Source organism: Athene cunicularia (assembly GCF_003259725.1).
Source record: "Athene cunicularia isolate RWA chromosome 4 unlocalized genomic scaffold, athCun1 chr4_part1, whole genome shotgun sequence".
Classification (NCBI taxonomy): Eukaryota; Metazoa; Chordata; class Aves; order Strigiformes; family Strigidae; genus Athene; species Athene cunicularia.
In genome coordinates, this window is record NW_020799098.1 from 30,029,831 (window position 1) to 30,044,600 (window position 14,770).

The 14,770-nt window shown below is 38.5% G+C and overlaps 1 protein-coding gene across 1 annotated transcript in view; it reads left to right on the forward strand.

The window, feature by feature from the left end:
- The window catches only part of PAICS (phosphoribosylaminoimidazole carboxylase and phosphoribosylaminoimidazolesuccinocarboxamide synthase), an 18,467-nt gene extending 8,621 nt beyond the window's left edge, over positions 1-9,846 (forward strand). Inside the window, exons 2-9 of the mRNA XM_026846654.1 lie at positions 1,089-1,286; positions 3,901-4,079; positions 4,732-4,911; positions 5,003-5,116; positions 6,413-6,496; positions 6,599-6,779; positions 7,764-7,922; positions 8,615-9,846. Of these exons, the coding sequence (XP_026702455.1) occupies positions 1,169-1,286; positions 3,901-4,079; positions 4,732-4,911; positions 5,003-5,116; positions 6,413-6,496; positions 6,599-6,779; positions 7,764-7,922; positions 8,615-8,781 (1,182 nt within the window). The 5' untranslated portion in view covers positions 1,089-1,168 and the 3' untranslated portion in view covers positions 8,782-9,846. The remainder of the gene's footprint in view (positions 1-1,088; positions 1,287-3,900; positions 4,080-4,731; positions 4,912-5,002; positions 5,117-6,412; positions 6,497-6,598; positions 6,780-7,763; positions 7,923-8,614) is intronic.
- Positions 9,847-14,770: the final 4,924 nt, after the last annotated feature.

Here is a 14,770-nt window from a genome sequence, read left to right on the forward strand (position 1 = left end):
CTGTCACACCTCAAAATTTAACAGTATTGCCATTTGCAAACTGAGGAGGAGACAGATTTGCCCTTACAGTAACCTGAATAGTCCCCTATTCAGTAATAATAATTAGTAAATTAATTACTAATCTACTAATAGTGTAATAGTAATAGTGTAGATATTTGAGGAAGAAGAGCAAAGATCTGTTTTCTATAGGATTGCTGCTCTTGTCATCATTACTTGGTGTTGGTTTTAAGCGGTATAATTTTCATGATGTAATTTATATTAAGATTCTCAGGAGCAGTTACATGGAAACAACTTGGTCTGACCTTTCTGCTAAAAAGGAACCATGTTGTAGATCTATGTCTAAGAAGGTCTCTCCTTCAAAACACTTTTAGTCCTACATGTAACCATTTAGCATGTTTCAGATGGTGTCCTAACTTACATTTAACTTGCCTGTAAGCTGGCTTTTACGGTAACAAGTGTTCCTAGACTAAATACTGTGTGACTGTAATAAATGTAAAGCTGTGATCAGAGGAGACCCACAGCACAAGCTCAGATGGATATAAAAATACACTGGAAGAATGAGTGGGATTAACTAATGTTATTTTTGAAGGTACTTTTTTTGAGAAATCCTTCACTCCAGTGACATCCATTTTGCCTGTTGTCACTACCCTGAGGGATGCTGTCAAAATGAGACAGACCATAGCTCTAGACAATCAGAATTCTAAATGTACAACGTTCATGTTACCCTGTCTCTAAGCAAAAAGTGATAAGGAATCGTAACTACAACTGCAGTGAAGAAAGATTGTCTTGATGCCACTTTGATTTAATTATCTCAGCATCCTACATATTCAAGTAAATTAATTGTTGTCTGTATAAATGGGAGTAGCACCTAAATACTAGATGATGCCAAATGCCCCATGCCGTTGACATCTCTTACCATCTTTGACCAAAAATAAATGTGAGCAGCAGGAAAGGAGGAGATAGCTTTCTGACTAAAGAATTACAAAAAGCAAGCTCTGCTTTGCACGCAGGCTGATCAGGCATGCGAACTCGGTGGGCTTACGTGCAGAAGTAAAAAAATTTTCAGTCTAAATTTTTTATTTCTCTAGACCTAAAACTTGGTAAAAAAGTTAATGAAGGTAAAACGAAAGAAGTGTACGAGCTGCCAGATATCCCGGGATGTGTTCTCATGCAGTCAAAAGACCAAATAACAGCGGGAAATGCAGCCAGGAAGGACCGAATGGAAGGGAAGGCTGCCATTTCCAATACAACAACTAGCTGCGTGTTTCAGTTACTTCAAGAAGCTGGTACGTATTTTAAAGGTAGAATACGTGCCTGTGTGTTACAGATACTGATACAAAACAGTTTTGTTTCTATATGTTGGCTTATTCTGCCTTGAGGCTGTGATGGGTTTTTTGAGCGTCTCTTCTATTATTTTTTAGTTACACTTTTCCCTCTGGCACTACAGAGCTGGGTGGGCTGCTTGTTGCTTTGGAACATGGGACTACCTGAAGTAATCTAATCGCAGATAACGCTGCAATAGTTTCTCCTGCTTCTTTGGACACATCCCTAATCCTCCCCTCTACTTTGATCAGTTCCTTCCTACTCCCGCGCCCCCTTGTCTGTAATACCAGACTGGATGCATCTTGCCGTTCTGACTGCATCTGCCTGCACAGAAGTCACTGCTCACTAGTGGCACTACCAGACTATGTCTGAGCTGTGTGAAATTTATGTATGAATGTTAAAAGATAAAATTAGTCTTTTAAGATTGTTTTTCTTTTCCCCTCTGTGTGTCCTATGTCAGCATAAAGTTTTTGTATGCTTTGTACTTAAACACTTTGAGGACTATATTGCAAATGCATCTATCGGTCTGTATTGAATGTATCAGAAACTTAATTTTTACTTTAAAAGACTCGATGTTTCTGGCACTAGAAGCGAGCTTTCATGGAGTACATACCTAATTTGCATCACTTGAGTAAGCTTTGCTCCACGCTTCTGAAAATGGAGACGGTATCTTTGCTTTGACAAAGCATTTTGAAGTGTCTTTGAGAAATTTGCAAGTTGCAAAGAGGGATTTCCACTGGTGGGTTTCTAACTTGAGTCTGCAAACTATAATACAGGCACCAGTAAACTTGGTTAAGACTTCTTGTAGCTGTGTGCTCAGTGCACTTTGTGAAGCATTAGCACAGGTTGCTTCAAGTACCAGCTGAGTTACTCTAAAAGTTGTATTATCTTTTACAAGATGGAGTAATAGTTCTTAGTCAAATGGTAAAGTCCCAGCATGTTTCATGTGCGGGAAAGAGAAATAGGGTTTCTGTAGAGTTGTATCTACCTATATTTCTGTGCAAGTAGTTCTTAAAATATGGGCTGATACAAAGAAATACCAAGTCATTCGGTCTAATCCTTATTCACTGGATTTTTTGGGGAAGCCTATTGTGTATGCAGTCCAAAGAAGCTTCCAAGGTCTCTCGATTTATATTTGTAGTTTATTAAAATTACCATTTTTTTCATTTAGGAACAATTAATGAGATGTCTTGCTTAATTTATAAATGGCAGTAGTTAAGATAATCAAAATATTTAACATCCTACAGATGGGAACTTTAAATGTGAGGAAGCCATGCTGTGGACCTCTCAAAGATCCTTAAATGGCTTGTACTCAGTAACTTCAGGTGCAGTGAAAAAATAAGCAGAGTAGACTGCAGCTGCACTTTAAAGCAACAAAAGAACTTTCAGGGTTCTTCTCCAGTTTGCTTATTTGACTGGCATAAATTGCAGATAATGTGAATGCCTTATCGTAAGAAGTAGTTTGTTTTGCGCAACTTTTAACCTACTCTTTCAAAGTGATGATTTACAAAGTTCTGTTAAAGTTTCTCTCTCTTTTATAATAGAGCTAATGTCAGCCCTTCAAAAACATTCGTCTGCGCTGATGAAAAATGTAGTGGTAAACCATGCAGGGACTTTAATGCCTGGATTTAGAAGTGACTTAATGTGTAGTTGATTATTTAAATCATTATGCCCTTGAGGGCATTGCAACAAAATCTTAAGGGTCAATGTTAATACTGTATTTTAAGACTTTAATTCTTCCTTTATGGCTCTGGAAGTGGAATGGAATAGAGCTACTTCTTGGTTTGACTTGATGAAGGTCCTTTGTCTTCTGTTTCTGGCAGATGCCAGTTGGGCTTGGAAGCTGTCTTGCCCTGGGGGGAGAAAGGTGGGACTTTTCTCAAGAGTGAAATTGAAAAAAGAGCCATTTTGCACTTACAGGGCTTACCTGCATGTGTTGGCTGTCTCTGTCTAATACAGGGTTATCTTAGAACTATGCAAGAAGGTTGACTTGCTGCAGCAGGCTTGTGTGTGTATGTGCGCTTCTGAGTCTTAATGTCTTTTGCCTAACAAAATACTAAGATCTAGTGCCCTAAATAAATGTGAGTTTGTAATGAAAGAGAGGACTAAGTCATTATCTTCTCCTCACCATCCTACTGTATTAAACGGTAGTACGGGCCTCCAGTTACTGTTCTATGTATAATGGATCTTCTGTGAGAGAGTATTGTTGGGTACTTGGTTGCTGCTAAGTTTTGTTTAAAAACAAATCTTTGTGAGGGATTGATAATTTTTTTTTAAAAAAAAGCTCTGTGTACAAAATTATTTTGAAGAATAAGGTTTCTGACTGGAGCATAAGGATCTGAGCTACAAGTGAGCGTTGTGTGGTAAGATTGACAAAACTAATGACTTGCAGAAGATAACTGCATTGATTGCCTTTTGCAAGGCTGGAGCAGGCTTAAAATACCCCAAAGAGACTCAGCGTGTCCCTTAAGTCCAGAGAAGAACAAGATTCAGTTGTACTTAAAAGGTATTTGTGACTCTTGTTTCAACTGTGGAGTATGCCTAGTAGTTGAACTGAGCTGCCATCTTTATATGTAGGAATCAAAACGGCTTTTGTCAGAAAACAGAGTGACACGGCATTCATAGCAGCTCACTGTGAAATGATCCCAATTGAATGGGTGTGCAGAAGAATTGCTACTGGCTCCTTCCTGAAAAGAAACCCTGGTGTCAAAGAGGGATATAAGTTTTACCCACCCAAAATTGAGATGTTCTACAAGGTAAGTTTCCTTTCCTGTGATGTTAATCAAACAGAGCTAGAAGTCTGTATTATTTCCTTTAAAATTCTGACAAATAAAACAAGTAGCATTAGTGGCTGACCAATTCTCTTAGTATTGGTAGTTTTTCCATCCTACTATTTTATTGCTATTTTGTCTAAAGTGCATGCAATGTAATCCTGGCTTACAGAGCCATCAAAAAATAACAAGCCAAACTGGATGTAAAAAAAAAAAAAAGTTTTATTTATAAGCTATAGACCAATGCATTGATATATTTGAAGAAATTAAAATAAACAATTCTTGGAAGGTGAGACTAAGTAGCTAGGTAGTTACTTAGGATTCTGAACTTCTTTGGGAACGCATGCTGAAAGAAGTGTATTGTGAACCTAAAGTGTTGCTTGTAGTGTACCCTGGCACTCTTGGGGCACTGTCCAAACTTGAAGTGTTTTTAGAGATGTTCAGGTGTCACAAGAAATGTTTTCAATTTTGCTGTCATTTTTTTCTAGTGCTAATCATAAAATACTAGTTTGATGCTTTTATTTGTTTTTTGAAAATCCCAAAATCTAGTATTATCTTTTAATCGTTATTTGTCCTTGTATAGCAAGCTTAAACTACATGATATCTATGTTTTGATGATTTTTTTTTTTTTTAACAGGATGATGCTAACAATGATCCACAGTGGTCTGAGGAGCAGCTAATTGAAGCAAAATTCTGTTTTGCTGGACTTACTATTGGCCAGACTGAAGTGGATATTATGGCTCGTTCTACTCAAGCTATTTTTGAGATATTGGAAAAATCATGGCAGCCCCAAAACTGCACTCTGGTAGACCTGAAGGTATAAGAATCTGATTTCTTGCAATCCTTGTTCTGACAGGAAATATATCACTGTATAGTTCCTAAAACAGGATTCTAACTTTTTTTTTTAGATTGAATTTGGTGTTAATATTCTGACAAAAGAAATTGTTCTTGCTGACGTTATTGATAATGATTCATGGAGACTGTGGCCATCAGGAGACAGAAGCCAGCAGAAGGACAAACAGGTAGTGTTTTAATCTTTACCTTCTAAGTCAGTTGGGAAGGAGAATGGAAAAAAGTAAACCCTCCAGTTAAACATCTGCTTTCAGACTGGGTTTTTCTAGATAGTCTTATCTTGGTATAGAGTAGCTCATAGGGTAGCTAATGTCCAATCCTGTTGTCATTCAATAGCTGATTATCTGGTTTATGGTAGGAAAAAATCCTGCCGGTATATCTTCAATAGGAATGCCCAACGGTGCTATCGACTGGAGCTCTTTTAATGAAACATGGAGCTTTGGGGGTAATAAGAATTTCTGACTCATTGTGCAGATAATATAATAGTTGGACAAAAAGTTGATAGAAGAATAAAAGCTCTGGTTCCCACGCCTGCCTCCAAGTTTGTTTATTTAGTGTGGTATCCTTTTACTAGTAGGAATCTGGTGATACATACATAAGAGGGATCTGCAGGGAGGATGCTTTCCTTCATTATTGATTTTGGTTAAGCTTTAATTCAATATTCAGTTGTCTCTAAGTGTTATTAACAGAGTGTGTCCACATGGCTTCAAACAGAAGCTTGAAATAACTTGTCCCATATTTAAACTTGTAGCAATTACACTTGTCAAATATCTCTGAATTACCAGATAAGTAGTAATGAAAGAACTGGCTTGGGAGTGCTGCTGCCATGGAGCTTCTGTGACAGCTGTTGAGACTGGTAACAGATCCTGTGAGAGAAAGTGACTGGAAGCCACAGGGGAAGATTAAAAGTGTGTGTGGAGGAGGAGGGGTATTACTTGTAAATTAGGAAGCAGAACTGCTCTATTGTTTACTTTGCCTGAATTCCGTAGTAGCATGCTTAAGCAAAAAAGCACTGTCAGAGCAATTCACTCATCTCCCTAACATAAGGTACATGGTAACATCATGCAGAACCTATAGGTGGCGACTGCAGTGCTACTGCAGGCAATCATGTAATTACAAATCCAGTTTTTAAAGTTTTATGTTTCTCCTTAAATTGACCCTTTGAAAAGCTTCCAAAACCTTGATACCCTTGTGGTTAAAAGGCTTTCATGTTGCAAATGGCCATGAATTGTAGTGTAGAAGGTTGTTCACAGCTACTGAGCTGATTCTTCATTAAATAGCTCTTGCTTGCTTCCATATCCAGTCTATGTTGTATTGGTACCAATCTCTCTTCTCCTGTAGAATTACTACAAACTACATAAATATTTCAGCTGAGGTATTCTTATCAATTATGGTAGCAAAATGAGTGCTTTGTGTACCTGAAACGCACATTAACTTCAGTTTTGATTTTTTTTTCCTCTTTTCAGTCCTACCGTGACCTGAAAGAAGTGACTCCTGAAGCACTGCAAATGGTTAAGAGAAACTTTGAATGGGTTGCAGAAAGAGTGGAGGTATCTAGATATGTTGTTCATAAACAGACTTCAGTAACTGCATGTCTTCAGTCCAGTTGACTGCTTTCTTTTTCTCTTGCCCCCCTTCATTCTTTTACCTAGTTGCTTCTGAAAACAAAGAGCCAAGGCAGAGTGGTGGTGTTAATGGGATCTCCTTCTGACCTCAGTCACTGTGAAAAAATAAAAAAGGCATGTGCAACCTTTGGAATTCCTTGTGAGTTAAGAGTGACCTCTGCTCACAAAGGGCCAGATGAAACCCTGAGGATCAAATCGGAATATGAAGGTAAATGCCAAAGAACTACTCTTCTGGATTGAAACAGTATTATGTTCAAGAATTACTTGGCAACTTAAGGACTTATTTGGGGGGTTTTGTTAAATAGAACAGTAAGCTGTTACAATGCTTTTCTACACTTGGTAATTACATAATGACAGGTTATAGACTGCACTAAGCAATTGGAGTACTGTATTGTCCTACTATTGTCCTACTGCCTAGGCACAACTTGCATTACTCAAAGTCTAACTTCAGCTTTTATCCCAGTACCAGAACTACTTTGCCCAAGTGTTGATCATGTTAATACACTTACTGTAGCATCTTGCTGGTGATAGTCGCCCTTCTGAAATGGGGAGTGATAGTTTCTCTAGCTGACTCTGAATATTCTTATGTGTTATTTGCAGGGCAGGTGTTACATCATGTTTTCCTGCCTGTTTCATGAAAACAATTTGTTATTTTAGATGCCATGAGAAAAAGATACTTGGTTTAAATTCTTATCTTTACCAAGAAAACTTGACATGTCTTCAAAAATGTTTATAGCCTAGCAGAGAGGAGAGATAAGAACTATTTATTTTTGTGGGAGTACACTTTCTATTCTGTGAAACTACAGATGTGGTAACCATAGTTGAGAAACACTTAATTTTGAGGTGAACTGTGTAAGATTTAAGGAGGAGAACACATAAAGATACCAGAGGCTTAATGGCTGTGTTCTCTACAAAGCCAAGCAGTACCTAATCCTCTGATACTGAGATCTCCCCTCAAAGGCAGTGTAAGACATGCTAACTTCAGTTGTGGTAAACAGTAGCTGGGATTTAAGGCTGTAAGATTTAGAAGATATTTCTGTAAAAGGGGAAGTTAGACATGAAATTCTAGTGCTGTGTAATGGAATTGGCAAAACAACTGCAAACGGATTTGTGGGCTCTTAAAGTTCCCACAAAAACAAGTGGTAGAGAACAAGCTGGATTGCTTCATTCTGAATGTCTTCCTTCCCTTCAGGAGATGGAATCCCAACAGTGTTTGTTGCGGTAGCTGGCAGAAGCAATGGTTTGGGGCCAGTAATGTCTGGTAACACTGCTTACCCAGTTGTCAACTGTCCTCCACTCTCAGCTGACTGGGGTACTCAGGATGTGTGGTCCTCTCTCAGACTACCCAGCGGTAAGATGATCTTCAACTGACACTCTTGTTCTGACCTAGCTCTATTTTGGCTGTTGCTCTAGTGTATGTGCATATGCTAACACATACATGGCAAAACACTGGAAAAGTAGCTGAATCACTATGGAGTAAAGTCTTTAGAAATGTCTTGCATAGAGTCTTTGACTTTTTGATGGCAAAAAGCCCATTAGACAGAGCAAGTATTACATGGGAATAATCTTTAGAAAAATATAAACCTTGGCTAATCCTTGCTAAACATTCCAGTTTAAAATTGGAGTTAGTATTGATGGAGATATAAGTAACTGAATCTTGTTCAGTTAGAGCTGCAGTTTCTTTATGATCAAAGATCAAAAGATATCTTTCTCCACAATCAGTGGTAGGCAAAACCTACATGGCTACCTGTATGACTTTTTTTTAAACCGTTTTAGTGACTTGAATGGATGCTTGGTGACTAGGAAGCCCAGAAGCCTGTTACCTCTGTATAAGGAGAGTGATTTGGTATGCTGGCTTTTGGTTTAAAATGCCATGAAGCTGTCATAGTAAAAGTAGTGGAACACATGATACTTCAGCAGCTTTAAAACTAGAGCATCTAGTTCCTGGAGGCTGAAACAAACTTTGTCTTAGATTGCTCTTTGGAGGCAGAGTTTTGTTTGACTCTAAAAATATGCTTTAGTAAGTGGCTCTCTTCTCTGCAGGTCTTGGCTGTCCTACTACTCTGTCCCCTGAAGGAGCTGCCCAGTTTGCTGCCCAGATATTTGGATTAAACAACCATTTGGTGTGGGCCAAACTGCGATCAAACATGTTAAACACCTGGATCTCCTTGAAGCAGGCTGACAAAAAACTTAGAGAGTGCACTTTGTAAGTCACAGTAACAAGTAACTTTTTGTTACATGAAGATAATGGCGTGCATATTCATATTAGGATTTACATTTGGATGAGCTCAAAAGTCCTGCATCCGTTCTTACAGAAGAAAGCATCGTTAAAGCAGCAGATGAAGTCTGCTGTGTCCTCATCCTTCCCTTGTGTATTTTTTTTAATATAACAACTTAGTAAAAGATGGGGAAGTAGTATTTTAGGTATCTCTTTCTGTTGCTCCAAAATGGTGCTGTTCTGCTCTTTAGTGTATACTGTTAACTACAGACTATGTCAAGAGAATGATTTGGTGCAATCTAAATAGAATTCAACTAGTCTTCTGTATTTCTGTAACAGTAATATTCTTTCATAGTAATAATGTACATCTTGGACCTTATTAACTCAACTGGACTGCTAACTAAAGCCAGTGCTGATGCTGTTCTGCTTGCAATGATGGTATGCTTTCTCTAGCAATAAAATGGCAACATATGCTGTATTAATAAGAAAAGGGGCTAGAAAAATGTTTTAAGAGCCTGAAATAAATACCTGCCTTATTTAAAAAATGTATATACATACATATGTTCTTTTTTCAATATGTGTGTGTATACATACCCCATTGATATCTTCTGGAATTATGAGATAAAGTTGACACCAATTCTCTTGTTCATAACAAGCTATAAATATAAATGGTTTGAGTGAACTGTAACTGGGCTTGTTGCCTGTTTGCTCTAACTCTTGCCTAGTCCAGTCTTTGCTCTCTTAAATACTAGGCAGATCTCTACCTTCAATAATTCTAAAGTCCCTGTGTGATGATGTCAAACTGTCTTCATACACTTCAGTAATTATAGCTATTACACTTCTATATTTCCTCACCCTTTTTCTTTGGAAATCTTACTGAACTGAAGAGTGGAATAAATGGTAAGGCAAAAAACTACTGGGGGAAAATCTAAGCATGATTGTTTTGTCTTTGCACACACCAGTCTTCTGAGTAGGTACAATTCTAAAAAAATATGCAATTATTAAATGTATGTAACATTTATGCTTTTACAATCCTAAATAAACTATTGAATTCAAAGCTGCTTCATGGAGATTTATTGATGAAGTACACCCAAACTAGCTATCAGCTGGGGTATGTAATGTCAGGATCTTAAGTTCGGTAACAATTTTGTAAGTAGCTTATACAGTAAAACCTGCATGGAATGCTATTAGGTGACAGTCTTCTAAAAACTACTGAAGTGTCTCACTGTTACAGCAAGCTGTGTTATATTGTTCCTAATATATTGCTGTGTGATTGTGTAGTAGGTTAGGCTTACCTCTTTGAGTAACTGGATTGAATGCTGCTGTTGGTCTTCACATTCATGGGAAGAGATCACATCTTACATGTAGTTGTATAGAAGAGCTCTAAAAATTGCTCTCTTCTGAAGTTAAGTGTAGGAGTCTTTAAATCATCCAAACCTTACTCTAAAGCAAAATAACTAGAACTCTTAAGTATTGAGGGTGGGTTGCTTTTTGTAATTAATTTTCTAAATGAAATAGCAGTAATTGTGAGGTTTAATGATGACAGGTTGAAATTCCTTGGTGGCATACAGCCTCTGTAGAAGCACTGAATTAAAAGTGAATATCCTCAAGGCTCCTTTTTAACAAGCTGCTTACCAAGGTTGTACTCACCTGTATATTCATGCTCTGACATCTGAAAGTGTTCTGTCAGCCAGCTCTCCCAACACAAAAGTGGCATAAACTTGAATTAGCAGAAAGATCAATGAGTGCATGCTCTGCTTGGTTGAGTGAATTGGATTGTCTTCTCTTGTAGTCGGACAAGAACCAGAGCCACCAACTGCGGAGTGCATCACTTCTTTCTCCTGGTGGCAGCAGTCTGCTAACTCAGCTGATTAACAATACATAACTAGAGGGTGAAGTTACACAAGAGGTGAAGTGTCATTTCCTATTCCCCTCCCTCCCCAACTACGCTGGGTGTTAGCTCTGATGACTAATCAACCTGACAAGATTATTAGTCACCTGCCTACCCTAGCACCATGGCAGGACAGACAACCCCAGACAGCCATTTGTGTCTCTTCCCATCCACAGTGCTGTGTTGTAGTGCTGCCTCTACAGTCTTCCCCTGTGCAATAAAAACTAAATGACAATGGTTTGAGTGTTAGACCTAGAATATTCTGTACTGTCTCTAGTTACTTTTCTCAAATTACTATTACCCTGATTATACTACCTTCATTTGTAAAATTGTGCCAGTTTACATCAGGCATGAGTATGCTGAGTGTTTCAGTTGCCATAGGGATGGTCATTCTTCAGCTTTTGGATGGGCTGGGTTGTTTGGTGGGGTTTTTTTTGTGCAGCCTCTACTGAACTCTCAGACACAAACCCTTGCCTGAGCAGTTGCCTTGCAAAGAAGTATGAAGACAGAGCAGCAAGCATTAACAGTGTGTTGCTGTGATTAGGAGATAAAACCTGCAAAGTCCCTCATGTCTGCAAGTATATAAAGAGTTGTCCTAAAGGCTGAAGTGCTGCATAGCAGTTGTTTAGCTAGAAGTTTTTCACAGAGCTTTTGTTATTAAGTGAAAATACTTTCCTTTGGCAGCATTCCAAGTATTACATTGATGCAATAACCTGAAAATTTCTTCAGCCAGAAATTGCTCTTGTAGGATTTGCTTTCTTTTGTCCAATTTTAAACAACTTTAAAAAAAAAATCTTAAAGTGCTTTTATCTTCACAAAAACTTATATAATGGGGTTACTGAAATTTTTTTGCATTTTTTAATTGATTTTTTTTTTACAGATATTCCAATTTTTAAGCACCTGCTGTGGAACCTAGGACCTTGGATTATATCATGTCCTAATTAGCAGAGTTACCTGCTTAACAGTATATGTTCTTTAAAGACATCAGCAAGGAGCAATCTAGACTTGGCAGAGGGAAGTGCAGAAGGCAGGGCCTGTTTTACATCCTACACTACTTCAGGTAGAGGTGAATTACACCTGGTATTCAGCCTTTATAACATCATTTCATGGGAAAAAAAAAAAAAAAAGCCAACCACAAAAACCCCAAACACCTATTCTGTAAAAATAAGGGGAAAACCAGTCATAGCTCCTACTGATTTGTCCTCCATCCACAGTTCCAAGGTTGAAGCACCTATCCAGGACAAAGGTATGGTTTTGATATCCTCTGCCTGTGGAGTCTTGTAAAAAATGAATTGAAAGCCTAGGAGAGGATGCGCTCTAGACTTCTTGCGGGGTGGCATTAAGGCATTCCCTGGTTTTGAAGTCTTTCTTTTTGAAAGCTATTAAAGTAAGTCATACCCAAAGAAAAATCATGACTGTTCCCTCACTAAAGCAAGTATTTGAACCTCTTCTCACAGCCTCAGTTATTTTTTTAGCAATGCAACTTAATTATGAAATAGTGTCAGAAATCTTGAGCCATGTTTTAAAATAAAATCAGAGGTGCCTGTTGCACTGTATCATCCACCACATTGCAGTAGGAATATCATACACCTTTTTAGAACACACTTCCCTCTTCAAAATTTCCAAAAGTTTACACATGAGAATGCTCAATTTCTGGGCTCACACAAAAATAAGGTGTAAAGTTTGTTTGAACAATTAAGACTTGTTCTAAGGTATGTAAAAGAGGAAAACTTTGAAACTTCATAATGGGTTGATTTAAAAGCCAAACCACAAACACTGAAGTTCCTGCAGAGCTTAAGTATCTCTAGAGTTGGGTTGCAGTCCCAGTTCCCAAATCTTTATTCCAGTTCAGATCTAAGTGTGTGCATTCAAAACTACTCAGGAGTTGCTGTGCAATGGCTATTTGAGCAAGAGGGACTTAAAGACACTTGAGCATCTGCTGTTGTGCTTTTGCAGAAGCATCTTAGATCTTGACAGGGCAGAGCAGCCTCTTACTCATTGAAGCTTCATCAGGATACACAAAGTCAATGTTCTAGCCAGGATCTCAAAGCATACCTGTTCACTCAAAACATAATATGCTCTCCACAGGTTAGAAGAGTCACCCAGGTTATAAGCAATTTAATCCTCTCTCTTCTGGGAGAAAGGGACAAAATTTAACTTTTCCCTTACTTCTCAGAAGAGTGTTTTAACCACCACAGGCATGTGGAGATCCATAGGAAGGGAAGAGCTTAACTTCCTCATCTCCTTAAATAACTGCAACAGGGGTTGGACCACAGCAACATTGCAGCTTCCTCTAGAGCTCTGAGTTTCTGCCTCGGGAATCTTGCAGCAGGCCTTAGAGAAATCCTGTTATCTTTCCTCAGCATGGGAAGATGATGGCTATGAAATATCAGTTCAGCTGGACTGGGAGCTTTCTGAAGGGCTGACTTGCTGAAGAGTATGCCCTGAGTGTAAAGAAGGGCTTAGACTTGGAGGAGACAGATTTGTTGTTCCCCGTGGAAGGTAAAATTCAGAAGTTCAAGAAGGAATTAAGATGTATTTGCATGGAACTTGGTCAAAGAATTAACTATAACAGCTTTTCTCTCTCTCCCCTCTCCTGATGACAGATGTCATCACCAGTAGGAGGATATCTTGATAGAAAAAATAGTACAGCAACAAGTTGCCAAAAGCTCAACAGATGCTTGAGAATATCAAGCACCAAGTTCAAGTCTTTTCAAGGACAGAGCTTTTCACAGAAAAACAAGTTCTTTTTCACAGGAACTCAGAGCTTCCAAGATACGTGGATTTCATCCAGCAGGGGCAGTAGGCTTCTGATAAACAGATCAGATAAATGGGCATAGGAAAGAGGATGGGCTATGACAGCCCCAACAAGTAGCCTCAGTCAGGAATAAGTTAAAGAAAACCCCAAAACAACCACCACCACCTTACAGCAGCATCAGGGAGAAGCTAGCCCACTTTGCCAAGCACCTTGTATAACTCTTCATACTGATAAAATAAAAACATTCCTAGCTGACAGACCAGAAAGCTCTTGAACACAAGGAACCAACCTCATGCAAATAGATTATATAATTAAGTAGTTTAAGATGCCAAGCTCCAGATAATTTCTATTTGGATTCGAAAGTGACTTTGTCTTAATATAGCACAGCTCCTTGTCCCCAGTTTCCCATTACATCATTTCCCTTTTCTAACACACTTAAACATCTAGTAAATGGCCAGCTTCCTAGCTAGTTCATGTTCAGTCTGCTTTAAAGTTATTTCCAATATAGGACATTCTTCCATCTTACTTGCCAAACAAAACAAAACCCCTCAACTAGAAGTATAAAGATTTCTTTACTACCTTCTAACATTCAGAACTTATGTCCTAGAGAGCCTGCCACACCCTCATAAGTATTCCTGACATCATTTGTACTATCACTCGTGAAATTATGGTTTTAAATCCATGGTAAAATTCTGTTATTGGCCTTTGCTTGTAAACACAATCAGAGCCATGAGCATCCAGGAAAGTGTAACTTCACCACAATCAAGGCTCGAAAGTCAGTGGACTCTCATTTAGCTTTGTTTTGATAAAGGCTTTAGAATAACTTACATCCTAGTTTTAAACATTTCACAGCCTTTTTTCTTTTTTTAATTGTAGAAAAGCATGTAAATGAGAGGGTGATGGACAGATTTCAGTGTGATACCAAGTGGCATGGATACTATAATCCTTAAACAGCACTCTCATGCCTACTCGCTAACTGAAACAACCAACCTTCTTCCCATTAGAAATCCAGTTGTAGATAGCCAGGTTTCTACAGTTAAAGACCATACTGAAAGAGCAATATCTCAGACTTAGTCAGGTGCAGGCCAGACAGTTGTTGTTTGTCTACTGCTCCTGAAGACCTGCTCAAAGCCAAAGTTTCAACTATTCTCACTGGGAATGGTCCCTGCACCAGCTGACAATGTCAAGTGAGCAATGCCCTGCACTGTAAGTCTTCCTTGTGCTGTTCAGAAGACTCAGTTGTGCAGATGAACTCTACCCTGTCTCACTTGTAATCAAGCCAAATGAGGCTATAGCAAAATTTCAGTATTTAGCAGATATCTACTCCTGTCT